Source organism: Delphinapterus leucas, chromosome 20 (assembly GCF_059928025.1).
Source record: "Delphinapterus leucas isolate spDelLeu-1000000601 "Yukka" chromosome 20, BTC_Dleu_Yukka2, whole genome shotgun sequence".
In the NCBI taxonomy this organism is placed as follows: domain Eukaryota; kingdom Metazoa; phylum Chordata; class Mammalia; order Artiodactyla; family Monodontidae; genus Delphinapterus; species Delphinapterus leucas.
In genome coordinates this window covers 10,056,686-10,074,395 of record NC_143148.1, presented here as the reverse complement: position 1 = coordinate 10,074,395, position 17,710 = coordinate 10,056,686, and the positions used below count along the sequence as shown (strand labels likewise).

General features: G+C 51.6%; 2 protein-coding genes across 2 annotated transcripts in view; one reads left to right on the top strand and one right to left on the bottom strand.

Annotated features, from left to right (window-relative positions):
* POLR1G (RNA polymerase I subunit G) overlaps positions 1-2,700 on the top strand; it is a 4,417-nt gene extending 1,717 nt beyond the window's left edge. Inside the window, exons 2-3 of the mRNA XM_022585360.3 lie at positions 360-501; positions 672-2,700. Coding sequence (XP_022441068.2) covers positions 360-501; positions 672-2,085 — 1,556 coding nt within the window. The 3' untranslated portion in view covers positions 2,086-2,700. The remainder of the gene's footprint in view (positions 1-359; positions 502-671) is intronic.
* On the bottom strand, positions 2,209-17,710 carry ERCC1 (ERCC excision repair 1, endonuclease non-catalytic subunit). Its single transcript, XM_022585363.3, has 10 exons — positions 17,601-17,710; positions 17,013-17,124; positions 15,793-16,008; positions 12,249-12,352; positions 11,013-11,112; positions 9,951-10,027; positions 4,393-4,492; positions 2,935-3,006; positions 2,639-2,707; positions 2,209-2,317 (listed from the first exon to the last, which is right to left on the bottom strand). Exons 2-10 carry the CDS (start codon positions 17,103-17,105, stop codon positions 2,264-2,266), a joined length of 885 nt encoding a protein of 294 aa, XP_022441071.1. The 5' UTR covers positions 17,106-17,124; positions 17,601-17,710; the 3' UTR covers positions 2,209-2,263.

Here is a 17,710-nt window from a genome sequence, read left to right as displayed (position 1 = left end):
GGTGCAGAGAGTTGTCTGGCGGGAGGAGAAAAAGGGGTACCCTGGAGCGTTCGGACGGAAAAAGGGACATCCTCGGAGGCAGGATCAGCGGAGAGTGTATCCCCCGGGGGATGGCGGGCGGGGGGGGCGGGGAATTAGAATAGAGAGAAGATATTTTGGTGGGGGGCGGGAACAGCAGTGGAGAGAACAAGGGTTGGGTCGGCGGATATAGGTGCGCCTCTGGTGGACAGACGGGAGAGAGGAAAGTCGCGGTTAGAGGACTGGGACCCTCAGGAAGTTGGGACCAATGGACCAATAGGCGCCCTGGAGGATTGGACCAGCAATTAAGTGTCAGCAGACTCCCGTTTACCCTTCTGCAGGTGCTGCTCGGTTTTCTTGTCCCCCCAACTTTACTGCGACACCCCCAGCCTCAGAGCACACTCGTTTCTCTTTGGAGGCGTTGACTGGCCCAGATACAGAACTGTGGCTTATCCAGGCCCCTGTAGACTTCGCCCCAGACTGGTGAGTTGTCCCATGCCACTTAGCAGGAATACTCCTCACCCCAGTGGCTGAACCTGGGGGGAATTTAGAGGGGCTTTCCTGGGGAACCCAGAAATGCTGCTTCTCAGCTGCTGCCCCGTCCCACCAAAAGAATCTGACCAAGTTTCTGCCCTCCCCCTTTCTCCCTTCAGCCTCAATGGGCGACTCGTGCCTCTCTCTGGCTCCCGTATCTTGAAGGGCAAGTTGGCAGGCAAGCGGCACCGCTACCGGGTCCTCAGCAGCAGTGGCCCTCAGGCTGGAGGAGGCGCAACCCTGCTGGCCCCGTCAGCAGAGGCGGGAGGGGGACTCACCTCTGCCCCGGCGCTACAGGGCAGCCTGAGGATCTTTGAGGGTCCCCAGGAATCCCTAACAGGGACCCTGCTGCAGCCCATTCCAGCAAATCCCCCACCACAGATCCCCCCTGGCCTGAAGCCTCGGTTCTGTGCCTTTGGAGGCAGCCCACCAGTCACAGGGCCTGGATCAGTCTTGGCGTTGAAGTCACTGGCTTCCGGGAAGAGGAAAAAGAAGAGGCATGTGTCAGAGGCCTCAGTTCCTCAGGAGGCAGTGAATGAGCCTGGGGCCCTGGAGGTGGACACAGCTTTGGGGTCCTCAGAGGTGGATGTGGGGAAGAAGAAAAAAAAGCAGCAGCTGAAAGACCTGGAGGTGACAGAGCCACTGGCAACAGAGCCTGCTGCTGAGATGCTGGAGCCTCTGGGAGCACTGTCCCCAGCCACCAGCAAGAAGAGGAAAAAGAAGCCCAAAGAGGTAGAAATGGTCAAGCCAGAAATGGGGGTGCTGGAGTCAGAAGAAAAGACAGTGGAGCTGGAACTCATGGTCAAAAGTGAGCCTCTGGAAGAGACAGTCCTATCCCCCAGCAAGAAGAGGAAGAAGCAGACGGGGACAGAAGGGATGGAGCCGGTGGAGGGGACGATAGTTGAGCGTCAGCTGCAGGTGAAGATGGAGCCACGGGAGGAAGCCATCCCACTGCCGTCCTCGAAGAAGAAGAAAAAAGAAAAGGGGTACAAAGTGATGAGGGAGCCAGGGACTGAGGTTATAGAGCCAGAGATGAAACCTCTGGAGCTCTCAGGGGAGATGATAGAGCCTGAGCTGCCACATGAAGTGGAGCCACAGGCTGAGGCAGTTCTGGCATCCCCCAAAAAGAGAAGGAAGAAAGGAAAACGACAGAATGCAATGACGGAGCCAGGGACAGAGGTGGTGGAGCCACAGGAAGAGGTGATGGAGCCCGAGCCTCAGGCAGCTCTAGCATCCACCAAGAAAAAGAAGAAGAAAGAAAGAGGGCACAAAGCGACAGAGCCAGGGACTGAGACGATTAACCCACAAGGTGAGATGATGGAGCCTGAGCTGCCACGTGAGGGGCAGTCTGAGGCCGGGGCCGATCCGGCATCTACCAAGAAGAAGAAAAAGCGGGGCCAGGAAAGCTGGGTGCCAGAGACAGCATCCCAGGAGGAGATGCCAGAGCCGCTGCTGAATCCCGAGTCTGGGGAGGTGGCTCCCACGGGACAGGAGAGGAAGAGGAAGAAGAAGCCGCAGCAGGATCCCGTGTAAGTCTCCGTCAGCGAAACTGATGACTGCAACTCAGACAAGCTGAAAGTGGCCACCTGGGCCATCAGAAGGCGAGAGCAGAGAAGACCCCCACTCCCACTGACCACACCAGCACACCAGCCTGAGCCTGGACCAGGAAAGTGCTTTATTGTTACACCAAGGGCCTCCTTGGCAGCAGAGGTCATCGGGGCACTTTCAAGAAGGGCTCGTGTAAGACATCAAACAACCTTCGAGCCTGGAGGGGAGGGAGAAAGAAAAGGAAGTGGTCATTAAATGAGCCATTTGTTTGATACATCGGAGTGGGCTTTTGGTTCTTTTCCTCCTAGCTTGGAGGGGACTCGGGGGGCTAGGAGAGAAGTAGCCTGATCTGGATTCTATCCCAGACTGGCTGTGTGAGGTTGGGCTGGTCCACACCCTCTCTGGGCCTCAGTTTTCCCCATCTGTAGGAGAGGCACTGTGGGCCTTCTGAAACCTCAGAACTTTGGGGTCTGAGGTCCCATTTATTTGGGGCTCCCTCCTGCCCCCAACCCCTCAAGCCCATTCCCAGGGCTCTTACCTTCTGGGGCCCCAGGCCTGGGCACAAGGCCAGATCTTCCCGCGATGCAGCTATGAGCTGTTCCAGAGACTGAGGAAAGTAGGAGCGAACGATCAGGGGAGGTGAACACAAAACTCTCCCCTGCCCCAGCTGATGAGGGGTGTAAAATATTCCTGGAAGGAACTGATATCCTGCAGGAGGGCAGGGGAGGCAGGAAGGATGGGGGAGAGGACAGGGAGGTAGAAGGGACGCAGGGGGCTTCCTCAAAAAGCAAAGGGGGTAGAAATGCCAGTCGGCACAAGGGAATTGTTCGTTACCCCAAAAGTAGTCAGGAGGGTCTGACTGTCCGTTTTGTTGACTGACTTCACGGTGGTCAGACATTCAGTCACCTGGAAGGGAAGGAGGGGGCAGAGGTGGATTGGAAGAAAGGAGAACAAGACTGAGTCTGTGAGGGCGGCACTGGGTCACTGCTGTATCCCCAGACTGCCCTGCATGCGGGAGGAGCTCAGTAAATGCTTTGGGGGCATGTTTTTTGATTATGTGTTCTGATGATTAAAAGGTCATCTCGGGGACTTCCCTGGTGGCACAGAGGTTAAGAATCCACCTGCCAAGGCAGGGGACATGGGTTCGAGCCCTGGTCTGGGAAGATCTCACATGCCACGGAGCAACTAAGCCCGTGCACCACAACTACTGAGCCTGTGCTCTAGAGCCTGCAAGCCACAACTACTGAAGCCTGCTCACCTAGAGCCCATGCTCTGCAATAAGAGAAGCCACTGCAATGAGAAGCCCGCGCACCACAACGAAGAGTAGCCCCCGCTCGCCACAACTAGAGAAAGCCCGTGCGTAGCAACAAAGACCCAACACAGCCAAAACTAAATAATAATTAATTTAAAAAAAAAAAGTCATCTCAGAGTGATCCCCAACTAGCTGAGAGGGTGTTGGTCATGTGATTCGAAGATAAACGCCATTTATCTTGAGTTGGTTCTGCCCTGGGCACAGACCACAGGCTCTGAAGTTGGACCCGAGTTCAAAACCAGGCCCCACTGCTTACTCCCTGTGACACCCTGGGCAAGGGAACTGACCTCTCTGGGCCTCCGTTTGCAGGCTAATGGGGGTCCTCATAGTACCCACCTCAGGGGTGGCTGTGGACATCCTCCATTACTCTATCATTGGAGCCCAGATTCAACAGTTCGTTCAGCAAATACTCCCTAAGCACTCACTGACTGTTCAGTGGTGCTGGGGACACAGCAGGGATCGAGAGAGCCCCAGCCCTGCCCTCCTGGGGCTCCCAGTCCAGTTCGGGAGACAAATCAGTTACAGACACGGTGACCCAGACAGGGCTGGGACTGAGGGAGCCCAGCGGGGGGGCCCTTGACCTGGCCTGGGTATCCGGGAGGACTTCCTGGAGAAGGAAGCATTAGAGCTGAGATGGGGGAAAGATGGGATTAGGGATCTAATCAAGGCAGAGGGAACAGGCACAGAGAAGCGACAGAATGCGGGGGCAGGGGGCAGACGGGGCTGCCGGGTCAAATAGGCAAGGCCTTGGAGAGCATGATGAGGGCACTGGGGAGCCACGGGAGGGTTTTGAGCAGGAAAGGGCAGGATCAGGTTTGTGCTTAGGAAGACCCCTCTCACTGCTGTTTGGGCAGGAGAAGGGACTGGAAGCTGAGGGTGGGGTCGGGGAGGGAGAGGTATGACTCGAGATCAGAACTGCAGCTCATACCCCCAAGGAGGAGCTAGGGGGAGGCCCAGGCAGGGAGGTGAGGTGGCCTCACCCGGGAGACGAAGTCCTGCTCCAGCTTTTCCATCAGGAGGTCCGCCGGCTTCTGCTCGTAAGCCTTGTATGTCTCCAGGTACCGCCCGGCCTCCTCAGGGCTGGGGTGAGAGACATTCGGGTCAGGGGAAGGAGGGGTCATGTTTTAGATTAATTTCATTTGCTGACTCCAAGAATTCCAAACTCTAATGTATAGAGGAATGAATGTTCTCAACCTCCCCCAAAATGTCCCCTGGCGGTAACCCTTGCTTGGTGCATCTTAACACATCTTTTCTGACTAAGGGCCAGAGGATGGGAGCCTGACCAGTTAGGTTCAGGCCCCGCTTCCCACCTGAGTTACCCTGGGCCAATGGTTTTCATCTCTCTGGGCCTCGGTTTCCTCATCTGTAAAGTGGGGGACAATTGACAATTAAGCTGACAATTAAATGAGTCCACGCTAAGTGCCACACCTGGCGCTTAGAAGTCTATTTAAGAAATGTTAGCTCTTCTGGGAGGGAGGTCAGTGCACAGAGTTTGGCCAGGTTCGAGAGAGAGAAAAACCAAAAGTACCATTTCTTTTCCCAACCACAGGAAGACAACCTCATGAAGCAGTCAGCTCCCACTACCAAGAAAAATGGAGCTTTGAAGGTCTTTCATGTAGCACACCTTCAAAAGGAAAAAGCTCCGGACCCTGACTGCTGAATCTTTTACCACAACTAACCCAACTTCACAATCGCCATTCATTTTCCCATTAGGCACTGGGGTTTTTTTGATACGTAATTAACTGTTTCAAAGGTAGTTGAAACAACTAAATCATTAAAAGGGACTGTCTGTGTGTGGAATAAAGGAACAGGGAAAAGCTGGTCTTTTTTCTCTTTGGAACTCGAGGATATTGAGTTGAGTGGAAATAAAGTATTTGTCTTGAGGCATTTCCTTAGCCTTCAAAGTCTAGCTCGTGAGCAATGTTTGTTGATTAAACGTTGATTTATATTTTTGAAAGAAACACTCAGTTTTCTAATTCTGTGTTTTTTCCATGGGCTTTGTTGCTTTCCTCTCGCTGTAGCGGGGATTATTATTGTTATTGTTATTAATCATTTGTTCAGGACACACAAGTTAGCGCGCTGTATCCGCTTCCTTGCTTTCACTTTTGCTCCACAGTACAACCAGGACATCCTTCCACATCCACAGACGGAGGTCAATCTCATTTACTTAATGGGTCCAAAACATTCCCTAGTTTGGATGTAAAGACATGGGAAATATACCCTGTGTGGGGTCCCAGCTGCATTCCAGGCACTGTCCAAAGCCCTTTATGTTCAGAAGCTCTCCTGAGAGATCCTATAAGGCAGTTATTTTCAATCCATTACGCAGAGGGGGAAACAGACCAGCACTGCCCAAGATCACACGGCGAGGAGGAGAGACAGCTCCTTCAGTGGGTCTGTCTCACCTGGCTGGGCTCTCTATACTCCACTGTGCTACTTCCCACAGCAAAAAGAGCAATTTTTATACTTGCTTTTGTTTTAATATACAATTAATACATAAATACATTTCTCCAAATAGTCAAACAGTGTAGAGGTAACACACCCCCAGGGAGGGCACAGAATTACAAATACATTTACCCTTTGGCCTAAATACCCATTCCTGGGGTTCAGGGCAGTAGTGGGAGTGTTGCTGGTACCAGCAAAAGCTTGGAAATCCACCCAAGTGTCCACCATTAGGGGGCTACAGAGCTGGTCCATCTACACGGTAGAATATTATATAGCTGAAAATGAAAATACTATATAGCTGAAATAGCAAATGAATTACCAAGATATGAAAAGACATAGAGGAACCTTAAAAGCCTATTGCTAGGACTTCTCTGGTGGCACAGTGGTTAAGAATCCGCCTGCCAGGGCTTCCCTGGTGGCGCAGTGGTTGAGTCCGCCTGCCGACACAGGGGACGTGGGTTCATACCCCGGTCCAGGAAGATCCCACATGCCGCGGAGCGGCTGGGCCCGTGAGCCATGGCCGCTGAGCTTGCACGTCCGGAGCCTGTGCTCTGCAACGGGAGAGGCCACAACAGTGAGAGCCCCGCGTACCGCAAAAAAAAAAAAAAAAAAAAAGAATCCGCCTGCCAATGCAGGGGACACGGGTTCGAGCCCTGGTCCGGGAAGATCCCACATGCCACAGAGCAACTGAGCCCGTGTGCCAGACTACTGAGCCTGCGCTCTAGAGCCCGCGAGCCACAACTACTGAAGCCCGTGCTCCACAACGAGAAGCCACCGCAATGAGAAGCCCACGCACCGCAACAAAGAGTAGCCCCCGCTCGCTGCAACTAGAGCAAGCCCGCGCGCAGCAACGATCCAACAAAGGCAAAAAGGCACAGAGCTCCGAACCCTTGTAAATTCCTAAGTGATAAGAACGCCAGGAGCATCTTTTGTTCCTCTGAGGTGACTCTGGATGGCTCCTGGATGGGGGTTGGTAGCCAGAAAGTCCAAGCCAGGATAAGAAGCTTGGAATTTTCAGCCCCACCCCCGATCCTCCAGAGGGGAGAGGGGCTGGAAATGGAGTTAATAAGTGATCATGCCTACGTGAGAAGCCTCCATAAAATCCCAACACTAGTACCGGGGTTTGGGGAGCTTCCAGGCTGGCGAACACATCCACACCGGGAGAGTGACACACCCCAGCTCCACAGGGGCTCAGGCCCCTCCCCAGACCTTGCCCTATGTACCTCTTCATCCATGTCCTTTATCATATCCTTTAAGGAACTGGTAAGCAGAAGTAAGTGTTTCCCTGAGTTCTGTGAGCTGCGCTAGCAAAATAATCAAACCTGAGGAAGGGGTCATTGGAGGTCCTGACCTATAGCCGGCTGGTCAGAGCACAGGGGATTCCCTGGGCTTGCGACTGGCGCCTGCAGTGTGTGTGTGATGGGGCAGCGCTGCGAGCCCTTAACCTGTGGGATCTGACGGTATCTCCAGGTAGACAGTGTCAGAACTGAGCTAAGCTGTAGGACACCCAGCTGGCAGAGAACTGCTTGGTGTGGGGAAAATCCTCCACATATTTGGTGGCCAGCAGTGAAGGGCTTTGTGTGAGGAGTAAAGGAGACGCACAGGATGAAGAACTGGGTTTTCCAAACACACGAGGAGAACTGTGGATTCTTCTATTTCAGCTACATACTGTATGATTCCAACTATATGACATCCTAGAAAAGGCAAAGCTACAGAGACAGTCAAAAGGTCAGAGGTTGCCAGGGGTTGGGGGAAGAAAGGGATGAAAAGGGGGAGCACAGAGGACCTTTCAGGGCAGTGAAATTATTCTGTAAAACAGTAACTATGGACACATCACACCCATAGCATGTAAACACAAAGAGAGAACCCTAATGTAAACTGTGGACTTTAGTTAATAATAACGGTATCTCAATATTAGTTCATCAGTTGTAACAAATGTACCACACTAATTAATACAAGATATAAATAATTGCACAAACTGTGTGCAGGGGGAGAGGGGGTATGTGGGAACTCTCTGTACTTTCCAATTTTTCTGTAAACTTAAAATTTCTCTAAAAAGAAGTCTATTAGTTTTTTTATGTGGACACTATATTAGAATACTACACAGCTATAAAAAATAATGAGGCTGCTCTCTACACTGATACAGAAAAGACCCAGATAATGACGTGACCACACAAGGCACAGAACGGTATATATACTAGGCTTACTTCTGTCTGAGAAAGAAAATTAACATGTTTTCACACGTGTTTGCGCTTTATAGAAACGTTGGAAGGAAATAAAGAAACCAACAATAATGGTGACCTGTAAGGGTGAGGGGAGTAGAGTGGGAGAGAAGGGGCAGAAGAGAGAGACTTTTAAGGGCATATACTACCATTTATATATATATTGTATACACATATACAGTATCTGAAAGCAATATAAAAATGGTATATATATATATATATATAATATATGTAGTTCAAAACTCAGAAGTGATTATATATCTTAGTATATATACTTATATGATATAGGTATATATTATATATACTTATAAAATATATAACTTATATAAATGTATTATATATTACTTATGTATATACTCATATATACTTATATACACTTATAATATTTATATACTTACATTTTATAATACTTATACATACTTATATAATATATATACAGTATATATATAATCACCTCTGATTTTTTAACTACATGAATATGCTACCTATTCTTTAACAAAAGAAACTAACCATTTCATATTCAGAAGAAAAGAGAAGGGCAGAGGATAGAAGTCTCCCGCCCCTCAGGACCTCCCCTTGTGCCATTCGCAAGGTTCAACGCTGTTCCCAGCTTGGACCCCTTGGAGCCCCTTCAGTTTGTTCACATCTGTATCTGTTCATAAACACGGCTCACTTTCCTTCCTTTTACACATAAATTAAACTATCATCCTGTTTGGTCCTGCAGCTTACTGCACGGATGGTGCCAGGAAGGCCCATGCCACTGTGGATCTGCACACCCAGGGAGGGATGATCGAAGGGGAGACATTCCGAGTGGGGGAATTTCTGCGTTGAAGAGTGTGTCTATTTCCTGTTTTAATAGCCAGTGAAGTCTCCTGCCAACCAAACATGCAGGTGCCCCTTTCATATTATCCATCTGACGTTTTCACCAAATTAATGGGTGAAAAATAACACCTCATTCTTTGAAAATTTACTTTTCCTGATAAGCTGTGTGGCTGACAGTTTTTTCATGTGTTCTTCGCAACCTGCGTTAGACTTTTAAAAATCGGGCTATTTTTTTCTTACTGAATTGTAAGAGGCTCTTTATATATATATATATGTATATATACACATATATATATGTATATATACATGTAAACATGTAATAAATGTTTAAATACACTCCTATGAATATAAATATTTATATATATTTGAACTGTATAAATATAAAATTTATATATACGTATATAAATTAGGGATCATAAGTCTTTGTTTTATATATATATAACAAGTATTTTCTCTTAGTTTGTCACTTGTCTTTTAACTTTGTTTACAGTATCTCTTACCATCTGGAAGTTTTAAATTTTTAATTTGCTCAAATTGGGTAACCTTTTCCTTTATGGTGTCTAGGTTTTGGGTCTTGTTTTGGAAGACTTTCCCTACCACAGGATCATAATAAATATATATATATTTTATAAGATTTCTTTGAATACTTTTACTGTAGTTTTGCTTTTTGTGTCTATAATTATCAAGATTTTGTTCTGATTATGGTGTGAGGAAGGGATGTCTTCTTTTCCCTATTGGAGAGCCAATCAAAATAGTCTTTAGAAACCTAGACTTGAAATTAATTATTCAGCCAGATTTTATGTCTAACTCATAAGTGCCTAGTATGGTCCTGGGATTTGATGTATGTCACCTGCTTTTGTGCCTACAACCCTATAAGAAAGATATTAAGACCCTACTTTACAGATAAAGAAATTGAAGCCCAGAGAGGCAGTGCCTGGACCAGACTCACACAGAGAGTTCATGGGAGGAAGAAGGGCTGGGAAGATTTGGGGGCAGAAGGGGCAATAACTCTCAGGATAGAGCCTGACCTGGGAGGGGAGCCTCCATCTCACCTCCAGGCAAGGATCAGGGTGCAGTCGGCCAGGATGCACATCTTAGCCAGTTCCTTGAGGGCCTGCTGAGGATCTTTCTGAGTAGAGAAGAAAATTAGAATGAGGGATCTGGGAGAAAGCAAAGAATTATAGTCTTGGAAGCAGAGCAGCTTAGGGTGCCAAGAGCCTTTCACTCAACTGACACTCCCTAATCTCCAACTGGGTGCCCAGCCTGTGCAGGACCCAGCAGTGACCGGGACAGCCCTGGTTGTGCCTTCCTGGGACTCACAGTGTGATGAGGGGGACAGACAGTCCCCAGTCAGTGATGACTCAAGAGTGGCCAGCGCTGGGGTGGGAGAGCCAGAGGAGCGTCTGTCCTACCTGGGGGATTAGGGAGAGCTTCCTAGAAGAGGGGATATCTGAGCTGGGACCTGAAGGAGGATGAGGAGTGAGGGCAACAGAGAGCAGAAAAGGGAATTCCAGGCATAGGGAACAGCGTGTGCAAAGAAGGGAGGGGAAAGGCTTGAGGAAATACAATTCACCACTATGGGATGGAGGCTGTGAAATGAAAGGGTGATCACGTGGAAGCTTAGAGATGAACCAGGAGAGTTGGGCAGGGATCGGGTGACACTGGGCCTCACGGGCCATGGAGGGCACTAGGGGATCACGGAGGGGTTGGGACATCAGATCTGTGTGCCAGAAGACCCCTCTGACTACTGCAGGGTCGAAGCTGGAGGCCACAAGACAAGAAAAGAGGCTGGGGCAGGGACCCAGGCAAGAGGGGAAAGGGCCTGGATCAGGGCCCGGCTGTAAGGATAGAATGAAACAGGTTCAAGTATTGAAGTGGCAGAGGCCAGGGCCTGGTTGAAGGGGGAGTGGGGAAGGAGGAGACGGGTAATCTGACCCTCCACCTCCTGGCCAACACAGCTGTCCATCTCAGATGTGAGAAGTTCCCCACTGGGGTTCCAACTTGCATTTCTCCTTAGAAGAGATTCAACAGTCTACCAGGCAACCAGGAGGCCCAAGGCTCCCCATTTCACAGATGGGGGCAGTGAGGCCCATGGAGGAGTGACCCCTGCTTACCACATCCACCTGGACGAGCAGGACCCGAAGGGCGAAGCTCTTCCCCAGGCTCTGCAGCCGCCCATGGATGTAGTCTGGGTGGAGGCTGTGGTAACGGAGGCTGGGGGGTGGGAGAGGGAGGGTTGGTAGGTCTCCAGCTAAGAGACCCCAGAAGCCCTTCTCCCCTCTTGCTGGAAGGCAGAGGGCTTGGGGAGCACAGGCAGATCTGAGGCTCAGAGAGGTTAAGTGACTTGCCCAAGGTTACCCTTCAAGAAAGGGGCATGAGGGGACTGGCAGTGAGGGATGCTTGGCTCTGACTCCTTGGAAGGGTGGACCCCCAGATTCTTCACCTAGGAAGAGAAGGACTTTAGGTTTCAGGTGGAGACCAGGAAACCCTAGAGAGTGTATACCGGGGTCAGGGGGTGGTGCTGCACAGCTGGTCTTGGGAAGCAGGGCCCATCCCCGGGACTGCCTGCTTTGACCACAGAGTGCGCTGGCACGGACGGGGTGGGGTGGCTTTGCCACCCAGGAACAAAGGGACGTGTCTGCTATAGCAGCTCTCATACACTGCAGGGAGGACAGGAACTTAGAAGTTTCACTTCCCCTGTCTGGAGAGGGGCCCCCAGGAGTGGAGGGAAACTTATTTAACTGTGGCGACAGTTACAGAAATCCTGGCTCCAGTCCTGGTGTCCAGGACATGAGTCCCCCTCCTCCCGCAGCCCCAGAGTCCAGGCGCCCGGCCCCTCCTCCCTCAGACCCAGGATCCAGACCCCTGGCCCCTCCCCCCTCAGACCCAGGATCCAGACCCCCGGCCCCTCCTCCCTCAGACCCAGGATCCAGACCCCCAGCCCCTCCTCCCTCAGACCCAGGATCCAGGCCCCCGGCCCCTCCCCCCTCAGACCCAGGATCCAGGCCCCCGGCCCCTCCCCCCTTAGACCCAGCATCTAGACCCCCGGCCCCTCCTCCCTCAGACCCAGGATCCAGACTCCCGGCCCCTCCTCCCTCAGACCCAAGATCCAGGCCCCCAGGCCCTCCTCCCTCAGACCCAGGATCCAGGCCCCCGGTCCCTCCTCCCTCAGACCCAGAGTCCGGGGCCCAGCTCTTGCTTCCGACACCTCTAAGCCAAGATCTCTGCCTCCCACACAGGGTCACACCTAGGCCCGGGCCGTGCCCAGAGGTCTCCCATACGATGGCTGAGAACACCCAGAGCACAGCCCTCGCAGGCCATCTTGAGGGTGGGTGGCCCCCAGAGCTCACCTGAGGAAGAGGGCACAGGTGCTCTGGCCCAGCACGTAATCGGGAAGCACATCGCCAAACTCCCAGGGCACGTTGCGCACAAACCTCAGCACGGGGTTGCCCCTCTGGGGGGAGGGAGAACGGAAGCCATTAGCAGAGTGACCCTGGGCCCACCGCCACCCCAGGGCCCCTCCCCCCACCTCCTGCTTTGCACCCGGGGCTTCTCCAGCTCTGCCCTCCTCCTCTCCCCAGACTCCTCCTCCTCCGCAGCCTGGAATGTTCTTGGTACTGGGGCTCTGACCTAGGCCCCTCCTCCCTGGCCCTAGGCCTTAACTAAAGGGTCCCTGGGTCTCTCTCCAGCTCAGCCCTGTCCCCAGCCCCAGCTCGTATGTCCTTGGTCCACTGGACACCTGTCCCCAGGGATCTACCTCACTGCACTCGGCACTGGCCTCCACACCTGCTCCCCCTCCCAGCCCCAACTCAGGGCCGGCCCCACCATCCAGAGACCCAGGCCTTTTCCTACAAGCTTCCCTCTCCCCCTCATCCACCAGGTGGGACATCTACCTTCTAAGCATCCCCCATGAATTCCTCCCCCTCCACTGCCATGGCCTCCACCCCACCTCCTCCTGGTCTCCTGCCCCAGTGGTATCCCCTCCTGGCCACCCTCCAAACAGGAGCCAGACGGCTCTTCCTAAAGCACAAAGCTGCCCCTCTCCAGCTCTAAGCCCTGCCATGGCTTCCCAGTGCCCTCAGGAGGAAGCTCCTCACCGTGGCCTGTGACCCTCCACAGGGTCAGAGCCCCGAAAGCCTAGTATCTGCCCAGCAGACTCCTCTCTCTAAACACCCCTCACAGACTTTCCTGGTGGCACGGTGGTTAAGAATCCGCCTACCAATACAGGGGACACGCGCTGGATCCCTGGTCCGGGAAGATCCCACAAGCTGCGGTGCAACTAAGCCCGCGAGCCACAACTACTGAGCCCATGTGCCACAACTACTGAAGCCCACGCGCCTAGAGCCCGTGCTCTGCAACGAGATGTCACTGCAATGAGAAGCTCGCGCACTGTGACGAAGAGTAGCCCCCGCTCGCCGCAACTAGAAAAAGCCACGCGCAGCAATGAAGACCCAACGCAGCCAAAAGAAATAAGTAAACCCCCGCCTCATGCTCTACCCTGTAGCCCAAGACCAAAATACTTTGAGCAGGTCAAGCTCTGATCTATTCAGGTATCTGAGTGCCTACTGTGTGTCTAAGTGCTGGGGATACAGCCATGACCAAGAGGACATAGATCCCTGCCCTCGTGGGGGACACAGACATTAAACAAAAGCATCTCAGGGACGAACATGTAATTACCACGTGAGGTGGAATTCAGCTCTAATAAGGGTGTGGTATCTGCTCTCGGGGTGGACTGTGGAGTGGTCAGAGCAGCTGGGGTGGGAAGGGTCTGCAGGGGTCCCAAGTCCCACAGGCTCTGGGCCATGTGAACCTGAGCCACTGGGAGCCATGGACAGGCTTTGGGCAAGGGAGGGGCGGGATCCAATTTTATTTATTTTTTTAAATTGAGGCACAGTTGATTTACAATGTCATGTTAATTTCTGCTGGACAGCAAAGTGATTCAGTTATACATATATATATATATATATATATATACATTTTTAAATATTCTTTTCCATCACGGTTTATCACAGGATATTGTATATAATTTTCTGTGCTATACAGTAGGACCTTGTTGTTTATCCCAATTTTAATTTTTAAAGAAGTATTTTGTCCACTTCACACCCATTAGAATGACTGAAATCCAAAAGACAGACAATGACAAGTGGTGACGATATGGTGAGAAAATGGAACCTTCATCCACTGCTGGTGGGAATGTAAAATGATGCAGCCTTTTAGAAGACAGTTGGGGGCACCTGAGAAAGTTAAACATACAGTTACCATACGACCCAGCAAATCCACTCCTAGATAAATACCCAAGAGAACTGGAAACACATGTTAACAGCAGTACACAAATGTTCACAGCAGCATTTTCCTAATAACTGAGAAATATGAACAACCCGAACGCCCATCAATGGATGAATGGACAAACAGAAACTGGCATATCCATGCAATGGAATGCTATTTAGCAACGAAAAGGAATGAAGTACTAATTCATGCTACAACATGGATGAACCTTGAGAGCATTATGCTAAGTGAAAAAAAACCAGTCATCATTTGCTAGACATTTGGGTTGTTTCCACTTTTTGGCTACTGTGAATAATGCTGTTGTGAACATGTGTGTACTAGATTTTGTGTGGACGTAAGACAGTGGTCCCTTAGTATCCACAGAGGACTGGTCCCAGGACCCCCTGGATATCAAAATCCACAGATGAGGTAGTACCGTTGGCCCTCCGTGTCTGCGGGTTTTGTATCCATGGTTGCAGAAGGTTGACCGTATTTTCATTTCTCTTGCATATATCCCTAGAGGTGGAACTGCAAGGTCATATGATAACTCTATGTTTAAATGTCTGAGGAACTGCCAGGCGGTTTTCCAAAGTGGCTGCAACATTTTACATTCCCACCAGCAGTGTATGAGGGCTCCAACTCCTCCAACACTCTCCCCACCCTTGTTATTGTCTATCCTTTTGATTCTAGGGTATGACGTGGTATCTCATTGTGGTTTTGGTTTGCATTTCCCTGATGGCTAAAAATTTTGAGCATATTTCATGTTCTTGAGTCCCACTATTATCTCTGTACACTGCTGCTCTCTCCTTCCAGAATGCCAGCCCCGTCAATGGCAGAGACTTTATCTGCAATCTCCAGAGCTTAGAAGTGCACCAGGTAACCTCTGAAGATATTTATGGATTGTAAGTGGGTGAACCCCCATTTTAAAGGCTCAGAGGGGTTAAGTCACCCAAGATGATGCCCAAGATGACACAGCTACTGTGTGGCAGAGTGGGATTCAAACTTGGGCCTGTGTTCAACTGTTTTTGAATAAATGGACAAACCTGGGAACAGGAAAGGTAGCTTCATGAACACCATCATGCCCCCAACCGTAAGAGTTGGGGTGCTATGGACTGAATGTCTGTGTCTCCCCAAAATTCATAGGTTGAAATACTACCCCCCCAATGTGATGATATTAGGAGGTGAAGGGAGGTGATTAGGTCATGAAGGTGCAGCCCTCATGAATGGGACTAGCACTCTTATAAAAGAGACCCCAGAGAGCTCCCTCACCCTTTCCTACGCTGTGAGGACACAGTGAGAAGATGGCTGTCTATGAACCAGGAAGCGGGTCCTCACTAGACACCGAATCTGCCAGCGCCTTGATCTTGGACTTCTCAGCCTCCAGAACTGTGAGAAATAAATGTTCGGTGTTCAGACCACCAGTCTATGGTATTTTTGTTACAGAAGCCTGAACAGACTAAGACATGGGGCATGTTCAACCCACACACGCTAGTTGAATGGATGAATGGTGCTGTTGAGAGCATAATGGCTAGAACTCAGAACTCCTTCCTTGTCCACTAGAAAGCCCTCCCTATAACCACGTTTCCCACCAGAAACCCCAAAGCCCCACTTCTCCAGCCCCCTCCTCACCTGCCGGGGGCTCACAATGATGCTGTTGGATTTTGCTCCTGGTTTGGGGGCCTGGTTGGGGGTCTCTCCTGCCAGGGGTTCTGGCCCTATGGGGCGTGTGGCTCCAGACCCTCCTGGAGGTCCTGAGATGGCGTACTCAGCGTAGGTCTGAGGAGCCGGCTGGGGTGAGGTCTCCACAGTGGGCAGGCTCCGTGTGGATTTGAATAAGGGCTTGGCCTGCGGGGAGAGGTGTGAGAGGGCATACAAAATCTGAATCTAGCCACCTCTCCCCACCTCCTCGGCCTCTACCCTGGTCCCAACCACCATCTTCTCTCCCTTGGGCCACTGCAGTCACCTCCTCACCAGTTACCTGCCTCTGCCCTTACCTCCCACAGTCTGCTCCCCACACTGAGTCATATCATGTTCCTCTTCTGCTCAGAGCCCTTAGGTGGTTCCTACTCAGAGTAAAAGCCAAAGCTGTCACTTCAGTCCTCAAGCCTCGTAAAGATCTGCCCCTGCCCCCTTGCCTCAAGGACCTCACCTTCTACGTCTTCCGCCTGGCTTTCTCTACTCCAGCCCCACTGGCCTTCCTGCTGCCCTAAAACTTATCAGATTCTCTCTGACCTCAGGGCCTTTGCACTGGCTGTTCCCTTCCCCCCTGATGTTGCATAGCTCGCTCACTCACTTCTTTCACATTTTGGCAAAGGCATCATCTCCTCCAAGAGGTCCTCCCTTGACTGTTCTATCTAAGGTAGCTCTTCTCCCCCATCACACCCTCTATCCTTAGCCTACTTTCTTTTTCTTCCTAGCACATAGGTGGCAGCCACTACTTATCACCAGGCAATTGTGTTCCTGTAGGATTGAGATCTCTGTGTTGCCAGATCCTTTATTTACCAAAAGATGTCAAAAGTGCAGATTTCTTTAAAATTGCCAAACCTTCCAATTCTCAACTATCAGCAATAAATTCATTCCTTGCAGAACCAGGGTTCTGGCCACGTAAACGTATCTCAGGACTACTTCCTGGCTGCCAGTTTGCAGCCGCTGCCTCAGCCCTCCTGACCATGACATTTTACTTTTTACAGGAAACTGATACTTGCAGAAGGCAAAAGACTGTCTTCTCAAAGTGACCCAGGCCCCAACATTTCCTAACCCACACTGTGGTCCCACAGGCCCCTTCCTGTCCCCCTTCCTCCCAACCACACCCCAAGCCTCCCAGCAGTCCCCCCATCTCCTAGTCCTACCCCGGGAGGAGGGACCTCATCCTCGTCCACTGGAATGAGGAATTTCTTCCTTGTGGGTGGGCCAGCGGGCTTCTCCACTCTCTCTTCGTCCATCGCAAGGTCCTTCTGGGGCCTGAAAATAAAGCCGTGGCGTCGGGCGCGAGCGAAGCATCGACATTCCCCAGAAGGAACCCCCAGACACAGCCGTACCCCCCAAAAAATTCCAGGGGCTCCATCGCGTCCAGGTCCAGACACCCAGGGCCCCAGGTTCTATAAGGCCCCGCCCCATCGAGCCTCCACCTGCGGCTCGCCCCGCCCCTTACCGGGACACACTTTCCTTTCGCCACACCCTTCAGGGTCTCACCTTTCTATTCTCCCCGCCTTCACTGTTCCCCGCCTTCTGTCTGCCAGGCCAGACCACTGTCCCCAAACCTCCGTCCACCCCGCCCCCAAGGCTCGCACCAGGATACCTTTCCCTCGCTCCACCTTCTCAAACTCTCAGACATTGTAACGATTGATTGGCTTCTGCATCTGCCAATCGCCACCGGCGGTCTCAACCCCACGCCCCTCTCAACCCAGCCCCGCGGTCTCAGCGTCCCGAGAGCTCACCTCCTCGCCCCCGCGCCGCGAAGGAAAGACAGAAGAGAGACCGAGGCGTCCCACCGCCGGCGCGGCCAGCGTAGCCCCAGGCTGGTCGCACTTCCGGCCTCTCTAGCCCT

Bases quoted from the DNA above. Each gene is read 5' to 3' on its own strand.
- ERCC1 (XM_022585363.3), bottom strand. From the start codon at position 17,105: ATGGACGAAGAGAGAGTGGAGAAGCCCGCTGGCCCACCCACAAGGAAG. The intron at 16,009-17,012 runs GTAGGACTAGGA...CTCTCCCCGCAG, and splicing joins ATGAGGTCCCTCCTCCCGGG to GCCAAGCCCTTATTCAAATC. The intron at 10,028-11,012 runs GTAAGCAGGGGT...TTCTCTACTCAG, and splicing joins TGCTCGTCCAGGTGGATGTG to AAAGATCCTCAGCAGGCCCT.